At 36.0% G+C, this 17,756-nt stretch overlaps 2 protein-coding genes across 14 annotated transcripts in view; one reads left to right on the plus strand and one right to left on the minus strand.

Moving 5' to 3' along the window:
- LOC137063458 (centrosome and spindle pole-associated protein 1) overlaps window positions 1-11,399 on the minus strand; it is a 33,559-nt gene extending 22,160 nt beyond the window's left edge. For 2 of the 5 annotated variants that reach the window (XM_067434592.1, XM_067434589.1), the window contains exons 1-7: window positions 7,591-8,202; window positions 7,395-7,464; window positions 7,172-7,275; window positions 6,899-6,979; window positions 4,489-4,584; window positions 4,013-4,338; window positions 1,211-1,287 (exon numbers count right to left, since the gene is read on the minus strand). In XM_067434592.1, coding sequence (XP_067290693.1) covers window positions 1,211-1,287; window positions 4,013-4,338; window positions 4,489-4,584; window positions 6,899-6,979; window positions 7,172-7,275; window positions 7,395-7,464; window positions 7,591-7,665 — 829 coding nt within the window. In that variant the 5' untranslated portion in view covers window positions 7,666-8,202. Of the gene's footprint in view, window positions 1-1,210; window positions 1,288-4,012; window positions 4,339-4,488; window positions 4,585-6,898; window positions 6,980-7,171; window positions 7,276-7,394; window positions 7,465-7,590; window positions 8,203-9,260; window positions 9,308-11,380 lie in introns of those variants that run through there. The other 3 variants (XM_067434593.1, XM_067434591.1, XM_067434590.1) reach the window with 3 other exon arrangements.
- Window positions 11,400-11,506: 107 nt separating this feature from the next.
- The window catches only part of relch (RAB11 binding and LisH domain, coiled-coil and HEAT repeat containing), a 64,442-nt gene continuing 58,192 nt past the window's right edge, over window positions 11,507-17,756 (plus strand). For all 9 annotated transcript variants that reach the window (XR_010901387.1, XM_067434581.1, XM_067434582.1 and 6 more), the window contains exon 1: window positions 11,507-12,083. Coding sequence is in view for 8 of the 9 variants with exons in the window: in XM_067434581.1 (XP_067290682.1) it covers window positions 11,627-12,083 (457 nt within the window). In the remaining variant the exon portion in view is untranslated. The remainder of the gene's footprint in view (window positions 12,084-17,756) is intronic.

Below are 17,756 nucleotides of genomic sequence, written 5' to 3' on the forward strand. Positions count from 1 at the left end.
GTCTTGTTGAAACAACCGTTTCAAGGGCATGTCCTCTTCAGCATAGGGCAACATGACTTCTTCAAGTATTTTAACATATGCAAACTGATCCATGATCCCTGGTTTGCGATAAATAGGCCCAACACCATAGTAGGAGAAACATGCCCATATCATGATGCTTGCACCTCCATGCTTCACTGTCTTCACTGTGTACTGTGGCTTGAATTCAGAGTTTGGGGGTCGTCTCACAAACTGCCTGTGGCCCTTGGATCCAAAAAGAACAATTTTACTCTCATCAGTCCACAAAATGTTCCCCCATTTCTCTTTAGGCCAGTTGATGTGTTCTTTGGCAAATTGTAACCTCTTCTGCACATGCCTTTTTTTTAACAGAGGGACTTTGCGGGGGATTCTTGAAAATAGATTAGCTTCACACAGACGTCTTCTAACTGTCACAGTACTTACAGGTAACTCCAGACTGTCTTTGATCATCCTGGAGGTGATCATTGGCTGAGCCTTTGCCATTCTGGTTATTCTTCTATCCATTTTGATGGTTGTCTTCCGTTTTCTTCCACATCTCTCTGGTTTTGCTCTCCATTTTAAGGCATTGGAGATCATTTTAGCTGAACAGCCTATCATTTTTTGCACCTCTTTATAGGTTTTCCCCTCTCTAATCAACTTTTTAATCAAAGTACGTTGTTCTTCTGAACAATGTCTTGAACGACCCATTTTCCTCAGCTTTCAAATGCATGTTCAACAAGTGTTGGCTTCATCCTTAAATAGGGGCCACCTGATTCACACCTGTTTCTTCACAAAATTGATGACCTCAGTGATTGAATGCCACACTGCTATTTTTTTGAACACACCCCTTTCAACTAATTCAACTAATTGCCCAATTGCACAGCCAATTGCACAGGGTCTCATTTGTTTTCTGAGAATCTACTGAACCTACTGGTAACTTGTTTGCCACGTAGCAATAAAAAATATACTAAAAACCTTGATTATTCTGGTTAGTCACATTGTACTGCTATTATTTTGAACAAGACTGTATCTATCTATCTATCTATCTATCTATCTATCTATCTATCTATCTATCTATCTATCTATCTATCTATCTATCTATCTATCTATCTATCTATCTATCTATCTATCTATCTATCTATCTATCTATCTATCTATCGAGAGAGAGAGAGAGAGAGAGAGAGAGCTTAAATAAAGTTTAATTTGACCTTACCAATCATGAGTCCTGTAGCAAACTCTGCCATCTGGTCGTTGACAGATCTGTTTTGCGCTCGAGTTGGTGCTTGTAGACTACATTAAAATCACACAAAGCAAAAAGGCCATAAAACTCCATCCAGTGTCTTGCACTATAAACACACCCTAAATGCTGCAGCTCCGGCCAAACCATTACGTCACACACACACACACACACACACACACACACACACACACACACACACACACACACACACACACACACACACACACACACACACACACGATTAAAGAGCTTGACTGCAGAGCCATCAGATGCTTTGAGCTTCCCCATCAACACCAATCAATACAATCCTATTCCTAATGATAGAATGGATAATAAATCCAGCCGATCTAACTTTCCAACAAAGCAAACTCAGCGTTTCCTGTCTCAGCATTGTCAGAAATCCTCAGACTTAATAGTTAAATTCTACAAGTTATTTTGAAGGTAAAATGAAGGCTGAAACCCATCACCTCTTTCATCATCTCTTTCAATCTTTTCCACCACAGGCAGACTCAAAAGGCAGAAAATTGATAGGAGGGTTTATAAAATACAGACTCCTGCTAGAGTAATTGCCACTTTAGCTATTTGATTCACTGCTGTTTTATTTAAACTGAAAAAAAGTTGAAGTAATTTCACTTAAAAGTAAAGTTGGCTTTAAACCCTGATTACTCTAATTACAGATCAGGGCTTGAGTTGATGTGCTGTCAGGGTCTGTCTATTCTCCTGGGGACAGCCGTCTACAATAACTGTCTAGTAAGAAAGACGTCACATTTAACAGAGATTGCATCCTCTAAAAACGCTTACAACCCTTCTACTCTCTACATTTGTTTATATTGACTCTTCATCTGTTTAAGCTATTTTTATATGAATGTTGCTATGGTGATGAGTTATTTTTCACAGATATAGTCAGACTGTTAATTTCACATCCTCTATAAGAAGTTATGAAAAACACCATCTGCAAATGTGCTTTTTTGAAATTATTGCAAAAAATAAGTGTAAGCTTTTTTTCTGCTTAAACCATCTTCTTTTCGTGTATTCATTATATTACACTACCCTTGAAAAAATTTGAGTTAAGATTGTTTTCTGAAAAATAAAAGGAAGATTAATAATAAACAGAAAAAAAAAAATCAGCAAAGCAGCATTAATTTGACCAAAAGTGACAGTAAAGAATGATTTCTGAAGGGTCATGTGACACTAAAGACTGGAGTGATGGCTTCTGGAAATGTAGGGTCTTATCACTAGAATAAGTTATATATATAAAAAAAATATTTCACAATATTGCTATTGTATTTTTTAACACATAAATGCAACCATAGAAACATATTTATTTATTTACTTATTTGTTTATGATTTAATGCCATATAAGCAGCATTTGGCTATTTTCATGGCAATCAACAGTATTTAAATTTTAAAAAAATAATTATGTTAAAAATCACTTACAATAATTTAACAATTTTGTCATAAAAAACAATCACCTTGGTAACGATCACCAATCATCACTCCCCAGCGATTGGCTCATTTACTTTAGAAATCAGGACTATTCTGCTATATTGCGTATATAGTTTTGATGGGACTGAATCACGTTATATTTTGTGAATGACAAGCATTATTATTGTGTATAGGGCTGGGTAATAAACAAAATCATATCGAGATCAAGATAAAGTTTACATCGATAACGATGATATGCTTGTGGACATTTTAACTTAATATGTATTAAAACACACAGCAGAAATAAAAGTGACAACAGACGGTCAGTGAATGTCACTAATACACTTTTATGTGTTGATTGTTTTTATTATTCTATATTTTGACTTTTAATTCATTTTTGTTATTTTCCTTTTCTATTGTAGCAGCTTATCTGGAATGAAAAGTGCGTTACAAATAAAATCTATTATTGATTAATAAATGATTTCTGTGTGTCTCTGTATGGATGAATGACGTGGTTTTGTCTGATACACAAACTCACACATGCTATTTACAGCGCCTGCCGCCTTAATATCATGAACACATGAACTTGGGAGTCACTTCACAAGCTTTTCACCTTTTCATTGAGAAAAACTACCGTCAAATACACAGAAACTGAAATGAAAAAAAAGATTTCATGAAGAAACTGTCAAAATAAATGTTTGGTTTAACTTCAAGAAATTATGACAAATATTTCACTACTGTATACTAAAATGTGCTTATCAAAGTAATAATAATATTATTAGTTCTAAGGAATATCATAAAATCAAAATATTTTTCATCAGTTTAAAATTTATACAGTTCTGTTGTGCAGAATATTCTTTGAAAAATATTAAAAATGCTATGTTTAAATGTAAAATAATTGTTATATTGATTATGATTACATTATAAAGGCTTGATTAAACTGTTAAAAGTTTGTATAAATTTGTATTAAATCACAAAACAGAATTTCGGGAAAAATAAAATTGATTTTATGGGACTAAATTGAAAGCTACTCTATGGAATTTAATTGTAAACAAACAAGTTTACATTTATTCTCAAGGTCTAACAGATATGTGAAAAGCATGTGATAAATATTGATGTGTATGATAGGGCTTATCACAATATTTTTTTTTCACAAGCCCTAATTGTGTGCCAATCTGTGGAGTTTCGTCAGAGTTCCACATGGGCCTAATTATAACCTGTATATTTAACTTGAGATGGAAGTCCCTCAAGAAAATGATTCTTAGTATGCTTCCTAAAATATAAACAGATATCAACTTCTGAGTGCCACCAGAATAACATGAAGTAGAAGAGAGAACTTGTAAGATGCACCTGTGTGAGCTGTGTTTTCCTCCTCTCCTATTTGCACCAGTGTCTTCCTGTACGTTTCTAAGCCTTTCCTTCTCTAGGAGTTCCATCTCCTCATCAGAACTGGTGTGATCTCGGTGAGGGCCTACCCAGCGATCTGGCGTCTCCGCCCAATGTCTCCGTGGCCTTGATACCTTAGGCACTCCGGAAATGGGCTCAGTTAGAGTAGCAACATCCCTCCTTGAGAACACAATGTTCTCTGGGCCCTGACTGCCGCTTTGAGCTTGTTCCTCTGGAGAACCAACAGTGTACTTTGGAGTAATTGAGCCAAAACGATCTCTCTCCAGGGCCTGACAGAAACATAAGCTGAGAATCAGAGGATTCAAATCTACAAAGTTTTAAAAACACTTAAATTGTGGTTCAGTAAGGACATTTGTGAAGGTTATTTATTCCTAGTGTTGCTGTATTGAACAATTTTTTTTTTTAAATTTTATTCAAACCTGTGAAGTAGTTGACGTTTTCCCTAGTTTCTGCCCTCCCTCTTTCCCTCTGAGAAACAGATTATACTCCTTGTTCCTCTCATCTTGCAGCTTTTCCTGGGTAGATTCACAAAAGACAAAACCATTACATTAAAGAGGACCTATTATGCGTTTTAATCTTTAGTGTGTATTTTTGCTGTTTGTGAATGAAAAAGGTCTGCAAAATAATAAAGAACAAACTCCACTTAAAGGGACAGTAAGCACTGTCCTTAAGGGTTTTCTTCCATTTACGCGTCACAATGTTCCACCCTTAAAGGGTTACTTCAGCGATTAGCATATGGCTTTGTATCAGTAGAAACCCTGGAGTATATTCAAATGTTTGTGCTTCCCCCCCTCATATCCCCCTGAGACAAGAGATTTATGCATTTTATTTCTTGAAAAATTCCTCCATTGACGCAAATTGACGATATTTGTGTCATAGGAGGAATGTTTGGCCAAAAGCTGAAGACTACAGCCAGCAGAGGGAGCTATTTCCGCATGTTTTATACCCACGCAATGGGGATGAGAGATCACACTCACAGCACTCAGCTGCAGGCATTCATGGAAACTAAACTATGCTGAGACAGAGAGTAATGCAAGTCTTTTAACTTCTCAAATTAATTTCTATGAAAGTTAAGCTTCCAAAGGCATGAACTGAAACGCGCCAGACTGAACTCGCGTTGTGAATGTATGCCGCGAGTGTAGTCGCGATTACCTCAGCTCTCATCACGATCTCATCATCTTATGATGTTAAATGTAATCTCACTCCTGCAGTTAGTGCTCAGTGCTATGACACTTACGCGGTGACTCACTCATTATATTGAACAGACACGTTCAGTATTTAATTGTAGTGTCTGTTCTCCAACTCAGTCACAGTAATCCAGTAGTGGTGGCTTTGGGATTGGCCTCACAGGGCAGTGAAGCATTCTGGGAATTGTTGTCTTTCATTCCCATGAGACAAAAATACATTTTCTGTCTTTTCTCAGTCTAGAAAGCACCAAATTCAAAAATAATTTCACATTTCTACTACATTAATTACCCAGTTTAAATACCCAGTTTAAAGATTCATCTTCCCAGGGCTGAAGTACCCCTTTAAATAATTCCCACCCAAGACTTACACAAAAAGAGGGCAGGCCTGGTTGAGTTGGTAGCGTGTTAAAACATGCGTGTCCACCTAAGTATTTTTAGCCAGCTGAAAGCGCTAGACGCTCTGCTGAAAACACCTGGTACTTGAAAGCGTTTTGGCAGCACATCATTTTTTCAGTTGAGATGTTTTGCTTAATATGATACATAATATCTGTGGTAGTGTTTAGTATCTAAAGTATAGTTGTTTAGTATCTCTTTTCACAGATAGTTTGTTTCTGTATTGTTTCTATCCAAAAATGTATAACGGCTCGTTGCGCTTCTGCTGTTTTAAAAATGTGGCGCTCCCATTGAAAAACAATTGGGAGGGACAATATGGGAAAACGCTTTGGTGGACACCTGGCCTTACGGTAAGGGGCGTGACATTTCAGAAACACGATTGAAGCGGTAGACGAATCACAACACACTAGTCCAACCGACCAATTAGAGCACATTACGCATTTCGGAAGGAGGGGCTTTATTGAGACAGGAACTAAATAGAGCGTCACTGACAGACTGGGAAGAGAGGTGCTGCAAAAATGTAAAATATGTGTAAACAAAATCAAGACTTAGGCCCCATACACACAGAGACAACTTTACCTGTATACGTAAAAATATTGTATCGTAACAGCGTTTCAGCTAGATGGATCCGGTGTTTTGGGAGCCTGAAAACGCTATTTTTTAAAACCGGGTGAGTGGATAAATCTGAAAATGACACCCTTGCGTGACATTTTGGTGTTATCACCCCACATCTTGAACCTTGTCAGACACCGCATTCACATGATCCAAGTCTTCTCCGTTTTTAGTGTATCTCTGAGGAAGAATTACAGTGCCACATACTGGTCTGGCATGTATACTACATTATTCCATGGTTTTGTGTGTACAAAGATATTACTTGAGACGGGGAAAACAATATTAGATAGGGAAAGCTCTGCCTTTGTGTGGATGTGGCCTTAGTAAAAGGGCATTATAGTCTTTATTTTACCTTTAAAATAAAATTTAAGAGAGAATTTCAATGGTAATAATAAACGATTATCAAATAAGACCTCTTTTAAGTTTGTACAAATTTGAAATGTTACACAAAACAGATCTGCAGTCCAGCAATATACTGGCTGCCACAAGATACCTTATCCACTAAGTGTAAGCAAATCATTTTTCATGTCACTGAGGGCTTGCCAAACAGAAAGGGTGGGTCTTTGTGCAACGGACTGAACCAGGTCATGGCACGAAGTGCAGAATTTTGTTACAACAGATGTTTTATAACCTTTACCTTCGCTGATCTCCGTTCTTTTATAGGGAGAGACATCATGCGGGACTGTGGAAGTGGATCAGCAATCATTAGATTTTTTTTCTAAGAAAGAAATAAGAAATGGCTTGATTAAAATGGCTAATTTCTTTTTAAAATATGAAATAACAGCATCACAAACTATTTAAAAACTATAGTTAAAATGTGTCAAAATCTTTATTTTATGATTTAAATAGTTATTTTAAGAATTATTAGCATTATTATATAACAAATTTATAAAAGAGAGGTATACTGCACCTCAGACACAAAGCGTCGGTAATCAAGACGTAGCTCTTGCTTTAACTTCTGCTTTTTTCGTTCATATTCCTCTCCCAGAGGTAAACTGAGGCCAAAACTCTCTTCTGGAAATAAGAAGACAACATGAAACATCTCCAATGACATTTTTACATAATAAAAAAAATCAAATAGACTTGTATATGCATTTTGCCTGAAATTATACATTTATTTAAATATAGCCTGCCTTTGGTCTGTTTGGGTCGTGAAGGTATTTTCTGAGCAGGTTTTATGTTCTCCTTGTTACCAAAACTTGTCTATGAAAGATGGACAAGTTATAAAACAATGACATTTTTTGAAATATAAATAAAAAGACATAAAAACGTATGCGTTTTATTTTAAACCACCCAAGTAGCACTATTATTATTAGATATTAAGCTCACCTTCATCTCCATGTACGGTGCTTCTTGTGTGCTCGCCTTTCTCTCCTCCATAAAGTTGCTGATGTTGACATTCATATTCCCAAACCAGAATCAGCAGTTAATAAACAGCTCTTGACAGGAAAGAAGCATTTATCACATATATCTCTTATCGATAACATAGACTGAATATGCTGCTCTCTGGACATGGAAATGAAGAAATACTTTAGAGGAAAAGATGGAGACGATGTGGATGTGGATTGCAGGCGCTGCAAACGCAGAGGTTGTTAGGCAACAACTCAACACAACACACGCACCTCAACCTCCCACACTTCACACAATGGCTATGTCTCAAAGCCTAGTGTTCAGCCCATCGAAGATAGCATTATGAGCGCAATTCCGAATCGTAAATGGTCAAACTAAATAAACCAGTAAGATAGGTGCCGACCATTTGCCTGTACTTGTTAAAAATCTTGCTTGTCCGGGTTTTGATCCGACTTTCGTTTATCTGAAACTTTTAAGAGACCGTCTTAATAGTGAGCAAATGTGAGATGTCTGTTCATAGAATTTTACGCCTTATGTGGAATTACTCCTACTAACTAACATTCACCATTCAAAAGTTGTTCTCGGCTGACTATATGGACTATATGCATTTCAAAATAAAAGTCTAACTTTTATTGACTGATCACATCATGGCATATTAAACAGTATAAACCATAGCAATAATAAATAATTAAACTTAAATAAAACTATTGCAAAAATAAATACAAAATAAAATTAATTAATTGCGATTCATCACAACCAATATAAAAGTTTGGGTTTACAAAATACGTGTGTATATAAATATATATATATATATATATATATATATATATATATATATATATATATATATATATATATATATATATATATATATATATATATATATATATATATATATATATATATATATATATATATATGTGTGTGTGTGTGTGTGTGTGTGTGTGTGTGTGTGTATAAATATAAATATATAAACCCATTTAACAGTATATATATACACACACACACACACACACACGCACGCATATTTGCATTTATATACTGTATATATTTATATAATTTATTTTAGATATAAATATTTTATATATAAATATAAAAAAATCTTAAATATAGACATACGTTTGTGTTTTTATATATAGGTAATAATTATATACCGTACACATGTATATAAAGACACGTTTTTATTTTGGATGCAATTAATTGAGATTTGACAGCACTATAAATATAAATAATTTAATAATTAAAACAAACCTTAAAGAGAACGAATAGAGACACATGCATGATAACAGAGCCACAAAGTAACACCAATAATTATGTGGGTGTTTATTTGATATATTTGATTGCATCACTGTTTAGTAATGTACATGCAAATTAGAATTGATTGTACCATCTGGTCAGAGTACCAGAACTGAAAACATGCTATGCTTGGTTCAGTCCAGCAGATGGCACAAACAAATGCCTGGTTGTGTACAACAACCACGTGGACATCTATTGATGGCCAAGCAGATGTAATGCACACATACATTTTAATTGATATCAGATATTTTACATTTGAGATTAATAGGTCGTGAGCTGATTTGTATTTTGAAGTGTTATTGATTCATTACATATTTATTATTATATTATATTTGTTAATTACTCTCACTTACCAGTAGAACAGATAAAGACTAGAAAAGCTCTCTGAAGCACGAAGTTCCTAAGAAATAAACATGGGTCCAGACAGATATCATAGAGAGAGAGAGAGAGAGAGAGAGAGAGAGAGAGAGAGAGAGAGAGAGAGAGAGAGAGAGAGAGAGAGAGAGAGAGAGAGAGAGACCGACTGAATCATTCATTCATTCATTCATTGCACTTTTTTCTTATTTCTTATTTTATGGCATCGACCCCAGCAGAAATTGATAGGGACATGTCCCACCCCTCCCATAAATTATGCCTATATGTTCACTATTAATCATATTTAATCAGTGATGCCATTTAATCAGTGATGTTGTCGGCAAATGCTGAATGTAACTAATAAAGTAACTTGTAATCTTACTTAGTTACTTTTAAAATCAAGTAATCTGTAAAGTAACTCAAAGGAGTAATCAGTAATCAGATTACTTTTTCAAAGTAACTGTGGCAACACTGTATTTAATGTAAATGTGTTGGATTGGAGCTGATAAGAGCTTGCGTTTATTGTCCATGAGACTCGCACACCAACCTATTTAACCAGAACATGGAAATTAATCGGCCCTTAATATTTCAATTTAATTTACTGAAGGCGACGCAAGTTTATTTATATAGCCTAGCACATTTAATACACAAGTAAACTAATAATATAAGAATTAAAATATTACTGAAATAACCAATTAAAATAGCAATCTTAGGAATTGACACATGATGATGCATAGCTAAGTCTATGTTGTTTTTGGAAGTTACTTTAAACCCCTCAAAAGACCTTCATTTAACAGCCCTTTTTTGGTGCTTTGTGGACAATTTTGGGCACTATGGTTTAATGTGTGATCCCCCAAAAAATGTTTTTTTTATAAATGTTATATCAATATGTTCAATAATATAAAAACTATCAATTTATGCAGTTTTTTTGTTATATTTTTGAATTTATTTACCACTAAAAGTACCATATTTTTATGTAAAATATATATTTGTTATAAATATATATTTGTATATAATTAATAATAATTTAATTTCATTAAAAAAATAAAAAAATAAAAAAAATAAAAACAATTCCAGCATGTTCAGAGAGCCAAAACCTAAAAATGTAGTGACTTTGGTGACATCTGGTGACCTATGTTGGTATACATTTTAACTTTTTCAGTAGCCACTAGATAGCAATAATAGTACCCAACGGCTGCAATAAGCATAAAGGCTGCTTTGTCATTTTATCACAAGTTAAAATTGTAAATAATAATAAAAAATATTTGTTGTTTTAGACTATACAAAAATGCCAAAACATGCTTATCTGACCATGCATTAAGTGTGTGTGTGTGTGTGTGTGTGTGTGTGTGTGTTTGCCACATTCAGAATTTTGTACAGACTCACCCCTTCATTTATGTGTATGAATGATCATCATTGTGTTGGATTTTTTTGTTTTTGTTTTGACAAATAAAAAAAATAAAAAGCTCTGAAATCTTTAATTCCATTAATTCATATGGGTGTCCATTTCTGTCCAGGAAGGCCCAATTAAGGAGTTTTTTTTCCAACCACTTAACATTTTAAAATCGAGTTATAATTTTTTTGTGTGTTCAGGTGGTAAACTTAGAAAAAGTAGCCAAGCCTTAGGCCTACTGCTCAGATTAAGGAAAATATTTTCTAAAATAAAAAATAAAAAAGATTTTGCCCCATTTGTTTTGATTTTGCCCCAAGGTCCGTTGAGGGTTAACAACGCAGGTGGCTCAAAAGTCTGAGGGGGTATAACAGTTTGAATGAGCACAATATTTTTTATGTTTTTATTACTTAATTTTTTTTTTTAAATAATAATATATATATATATATATATATATATATATATATATATATATATATATATATATATATATATATATATCTCAATAGCCTACATAAAAAAAAGGAAATTAAAATGTTTTTATTTTTATTTCTTTGTATATTTATTTATTTATTTATAATTTTGTCCGTTTTGGAATTCCATAATTGTAAATGCCAGACGATAGATAGATAGACAGACTGTATTGTATTGATTGTTGTATTGGTTTGGATAAATTAACGTTAAATTAACGATTTATTATGTTTTCTCATTCATTCATTGGATCTTCACCGTCTCTTTGGCGGATCCATAGGGGCGGATCGGATCCCAGTTACGCGAGGAGCTTGACGTAATTTCCGCTCGGGTCTTGCAGGGAGGAGGCGGGGTGCTGAAATGACATTCGGCCCCACGGGCCCCACCAACCAAAGCATATTTTCAGAAGCCCCGTTGATTAGGAGCAATAAAGCGCTCTTGACATCCGTCCAGGAAGACGGAGAAACATATTAGCCAGATAGCTGGCTGAACACCTTACGCAAAATGGCGGCGGGTAATGTCAACCCGTTTAACGTGAGTGATTCGGAGGAGGAAGCGGAGCACAGGCAGGATGGCGCGGACTCCGAGCGCAGCCCAAGTGATGAAACGCAAGGCCACAGCCTCGGTCCCTTCTCTCCCCCGACGTATTCCGAGCCAGCCGTTCTGCTGTCCAGCAACCGAACCAGCCCGAGTGTGGATGGTATACCAGCGTCGGCCGCTGCAATGGCTGGAATCGGAGTAGGAAGCGCAGAGACACGGGTGTCGCTGGATGCGATCGCCGCGCAGCTGCTCCGGGATCAGTACATCCTCACGGCCCTGGAGCTGCACACAGAGCTCCTAGAAGCCGGACGCGAGCTGCCTCGCCTTCGGGATTATTTCTCCAATCCAGGCAACTTCGAAAGGCAAAGCGGAACTCCACCCGCATGCAAAGAGCAAGGTGTCGGTCCTGGAGGTCCGCTTAGTAAGTAGTCAAATAATTATGTTCATTGTAGGTCCAATAACCCTGTAAAGTGTAGTCTTCCTACATGAGGTAATGGGCAAACCCCATTGAGCTGCTTTTTATGTTAAAACATCCTAAACCAGTTTAAGATGATTTACTGCTTTCCTAGCCTGGTTAGGCTGGTTTGAGAATTTTGGACACCTGACGAGGTAATTAAACCAGCTGAACTCCACTTGGCCAGATTGGAAGACCAGATAACCCAGCATGGGAGACCATTTTGGGCTGGTTTAAGATGTTTAAAAAAAAAAACAGTTAGCACCCAAATAACCCCCCAAAATGCTGTCTAGGTCAGCAGCTTCTTATCTTTTTCTTTCACAAAAATAAAATACACCAGCACAGTTGCTGTTCAAACATATACAACCTGTTCATTTCATATTGCTTTTCAGTCTTATGCATTCAAGATGTTGCACACAGGCTTGATGGGAGGCATTTGTTTTAGGACTGGATTGTCTTTGTTTTTTGATGTGATGTGAAGTCTTCCCACTGACCCCAGCTGTGCAGGTGCAGGATAGAAAGAGGAGAAAAAGAGATGCTCATACGAGGGGTATGTAAAACCTGACTGTGTGAAGTGACAGATGGGATTAATGCACTTTGTTTGGCGTAATCAAGGAATACTTTCTGTGATCCTTCTTTCTTGTACCTTTGCTCCTAAATTAAGTTTCTTATCTGAGAGTGTCCTCGGCTCATTCTTACTATTTGCCTTTCAAAGCATGATGTTTGGTTTTGTTTTTCTTTATTACAAGGTTGCATGTAGTTGAAGTGTGGATTGACAATGATAACTTCCTACCCGGTGTAGATCCTTTTTAACAACATTTGTTTCCATCGATCAAAGAAAATGTACCCTTTGTTAAAAGGAGCCATTTCTTCTTAAAAAACATATTGCAAAAAATAATACATTAAATTGATATTTCAGTTATCATTTACTCTACTTAATGTCTTAAACCTGCATGATTGTCTTCCTTCTGTTGCACTAATAATAACAATAATAATATTTACAACCAAATACCTTTGACTTCCATTATATGGACAAAATTTGACAGAGTTCTCAAAATAGCTCATTTTATGTTCCAAAAAAAGAACCATTCGCATACAGTTTTGCAACAACATCACGGTGAGTAAATGATGACAGAATTTTGGGTAAACAATTTCCTTCAAATCCCCACCTTTCAAATACTATTGATCATTCCAACTTAGCAACTGTTGCTATATGATTAAGCAAGCTTTTGTTCTTTACTAATGCAAGTTGGGACAGTTTTAAATAAAATAATCCATAAACGATGAGGAAAAAAATTACCTAGTGACATTTTAACTATAGGGAGTTTTTTCCCCCAATTTAAATAACCCTTCAAAAGTGGACCGTTAACCCTCATTTCCAAATGAATATGTATAATACCAGTAATTAATAATGTATTATATGTATAGGGGTCAGCAAAATGTCAATTGTCTGATCTCTAATGGTTCTTCTTCTTGGTTACCAATATTTCGAAATTTAGTGTGCCATATGATTTTTAAATGACAAAGGTAACATAATGAATTTTTCATGTGGTTATTGGAGCTTGTGGTCTACAGTTTGATTGAATGAGGAAATGCTGATCAAACATTCATCCAAATGCTTTCAGGTCTGTCTCTGTCCTGGTCGTAGCTACAATTATTCTTCCTTTCTTTATGTGGGGTGTTTTTGTGTGATTGCATGGCATACGTGCACATCAGCTGCACATTTTCTCAGCCTGCTGCTGACTGAACATGTGGGTGGGCATGTTGAAAACTGCTTTCATGCAGGCTTATTCACGGTTCAAAACAATCATTAATCCATCTAATCAGCTTCCTAATTCATCTGAATATTTATGACAACCATCTTTCCTTTATCCAAAAGGCTTAGGTCTGATATTATTAGGATCTCTAATATTGCATGTACTCATACCTTCCCACAGACAGTACATGAACACTTCATTTGTTATATAAAAAGAAGGGATGTCATCTTGATTTGATGAATAATTGTCTCAAAAATGAAACGATACTAATTCTAAGACCTCTATAATGGTCTCTAGGATTGAAAGATAGGATATGACCTCATCAGCCGAGTCCAATGTCTTAAGTGACACCGCTCTCTGGGGAAAAGTGGGATGCTATAGAAATTAGAGACATACCTGGGCTGCCTGTTCGTATCAGCCAATCCCTCTTTTTTTAAATGGTGTTTTTTCAACTGGATTACCTAGAGACTCAACCATATGCTTAGTGCTCTTTAATGGCTCTTAAATACATGCCTGATTGCCGCTGGTCGCTCTGTATTGACCTGGCTCTAAGAACACAGAGGTTTTATTAGCATTATGGAGCAAACCCTCTGCCCAAAGGAGGATCTGGCAACCAGCTGAGAGGGAGCAGATGGCTCTCTACTGCTCTTCTTCACGTCAGTGCAGGAAGAGACATTATCAACACCTCACACAGTCTCCCCGATATTTTACCCTTCAATGGAGAGAAGCGTTTAAGAGATGAAAAGGCTTCATTGTGTTTAGGATGTGAGAGGGTTTGAAGCTCTGCTGAATGGATATTGTAAACTGCAGACTTAATTGGATCAGTTTTTGTGGAGCAGCTGTCGGGTAGTCATCAAAGTCTAGTTTTACCACACAACTGACTGTGCCCCTCACCTCCCCCTAGCCTTTTTATTTAGCTTTGCATGACACACACCGAACAGATCAGATCCATTATGCCTCATGTAGTATTATAAATTAATTTAAACTTCTACTGATTCTTATTTGTACAACATTCTGCAGATCTCCATTGACTTACTATATATGCCTTTAATTAAAGGGTTAGTTTAGCCAAAAATGAAAATTCTGTCATTAATTACTCTGTCATGTCATTCCAAACCCATATATGATCTTGTTCACTCGGAACACAAGTTAAGATATTTTTGATGAAATCTGAGCTCTCAGGCTCCTCTATATTGAATTAACACTTTCAAGGTCCAGAAAGGTATTAAAAGCATCGTTAAAATAGTCCATGTGACTACATTGGTTCAACCATAATTTCACGAAGCGACGAGAGTACTTGTTTTGCTCAAAAATTGTTGAAAATTGTTTGCTCAAAAATGGTTGAATAGTCATTATTTTTGTTTGTTTTTGCACACTAATACTTTAATTTGGCAAAGATGCATTAGGATTTACTGTCTATTCATCAGAGAATCCTAAAAAAAAGTTCTCTGCAAAATATTAAGCAGCACAGCAGTTTTTCAACATTGATGATAATAAGAAATGCACTAAATCAGCATATTAGAATGATTTCTGAAGGATCAAGTGGTACTGAAGACTATAATTCAGCTGTAACATCACATGTATTATTAAAATATTTCACAATATTACTGTTATTATTTACTGTATAATTTTAAACAGTAGTGTATATTACTAGTCTGTGTATTTTTTTCCAACCCCTATTTTGTGTTTTTAAATAGTGAAAAGGCTGCTTTCAGGGGAAAATAAGCTGTTTGTAAAAAGTTGTGGAGAGTGGGCACAATCCAATGAGAGAACTTTAACTAAGAAATGCAGTGTGTTATTGTATATCCAACACATTGTACATTGCATTGATCAATTTTAATACTTATCTCCAATGCCACTGGCCTTTCCTAAGCCTGTAGACCCAAACCTCTGTGTTTATGTGGCCCTGATCAAATCCCAAACCTTTTTCTTAATTTTTAAATCATTTTGCTTTGCAGCTAATGCATAATTTAATGATTTTATTAACCTGTTTCTAAGAAGAAATGGCTCATGGTTTGTATAAACCATGATGTCTTCCTAGCCTTGAATGTTTATCACTCCTTAAGATTCCTGTTAGAATAACCTATTATTGCTAAATCAAAACACTCAAATTCTGATAGTGATGCGTTTTAACTGATAGTAAGCCAAAAACAACCCCTTGTTATCATATTCTTGTCTAAATAACATAAAGCAGGATATTTAGATGTGGTAGTTCTACATAAATATATATCTGACATTTGAAACTGAAGACTAGCTGTTTAGCCAACATGTTGTCTCAGATGTCACATACAGTCGGCTGGACGTGTGATGTGTATGCCACACACAATGAAAAATGTGTGTCATGTTCTTTAAGGGTGCTTTCACACTTGGTTCGATTGCCTGGACCGAACCCGAGTTCGATTGCTCCCCTCTACCCCTGTAAGCACTGGACTGTGTTCATATTATATTATTTGACTCCGAACCGGGGTTCGTTTGCGTCATCAAAGCAGCAGCTGTTTACCCGGTTGCTTAGTAACGGCGGTGAGCATGAAGGCGGCAAAATGCATAGCGTTGCTCCCGTTACTTTTATATTTTTGTTTTTGAACCGTTGGTTTTGTTACCAAAGCTTCAGTATAGGGCTGGGCGATAAATCGATTTTATGAATTAATTCGAGTTTTTAGTTTACGACGATTTTTGTGAATGAAAATCGGTTTTCTCTTTCAAATCCGCCGACGCTCCCCTCTGAGCTCCCGTAATGGCTCAGCCCTCCCCGCGCGCGTTTGCCACAGAGGTACACAAACAACAAGGATCGCGTCTAACAACATACCGTGTCATTCGTAATTGGTTCAGTTTTTCACAGAACAATTAACAATACCCCGCTGCAAAGTGTGTTTGAAGTCTGAACGGAACCGCGCTAGGCGCTATAGCCTACTCATTTAAAGCTGCGCTGACACGAACGCAGCGCGAGCTCACACACGGGCCAATCTCGTGACAGACACGATACACAGCGCTGGTGATCCAGTGAGAGACCGTTTAAATTCACCACACCATCGCTACTGTGATCTAGTGGAAGCGATCGGCGCAGAATTCTGTTATAAACCACAGATATCAGATCAAACAGAGCTGAGCGAAGGTCAGGGGTTTCAGTCACAAAACACCAACATTTACCACGATTGTACTGTAGTAAAACCACATGGATTTAATGTTGTTGTCATTATTTATCTCAGGATTCGTACAACCTTTTGAGATTGAAATTCAAGCACTTTCCAATGGTTTTCAAGAGCTTCACACTTATTTCCAGCACTTCAAAGCTCTAGATATCCGATTGTAATGTTATTTTTAATGTGATGGTTTGTAAAACTAAAAGTTTAAAGGGGTCTTGTGAAAGAAATAGTCGAATGTTTTTTTTAGTTTATTTTTTTTAAATGTGTAGCCTAATCTATTTTGTAGCATTTTTATTTTAAAAAAGATATGAAATGCCCACCACTATAACCAGCAGAAGAGCACTTATTGATTTATTAGCGATTTTCACTCCCTAATGTATGGAAAGTACGAAGTCACAGTCTCAGGAAAAACTAAACTTTTCTTCAAATTGTGACTAAATTACAGTAAAGTAAAGAGCTCCTTTAATAATCACTGAAGCTGTCGATCAGTTCAGTGTGAGACTATTGAAGAACAATGCTAATCTATATTTAATAAGAGCATTAGGCTACATTTAAATTTTCCCTATACTTTTTTTGCACATTACTGTTGTTAATAAAAGTTAATTTTATCTGCATATCAATTCATAAACCTTTGATATGTATACTGTATATTGCAAAAGATATGGTGCCCATTTATACTGTGGAATAGTCGGGGTTATTCACATGCGGAAAGTTTTGCACCCCAGGTGACACTTCTACCA

Source organism: Pseudorasbora parva, chromosome 24, assembly GCF_024679245.1.
Source record: "Pseudorasbora parva isolate DD20220531a chromosome 24, ASM2467924v1, whole genome shotgun sequence".
NCBI classification, from domain to species: domain Eukaryota; kingdom Metazoa; phylum Chordata; class Actinopteri; order Cypriniformes; family Gobionidae; genus Pseudorasbora; species Pseudorasbora parva.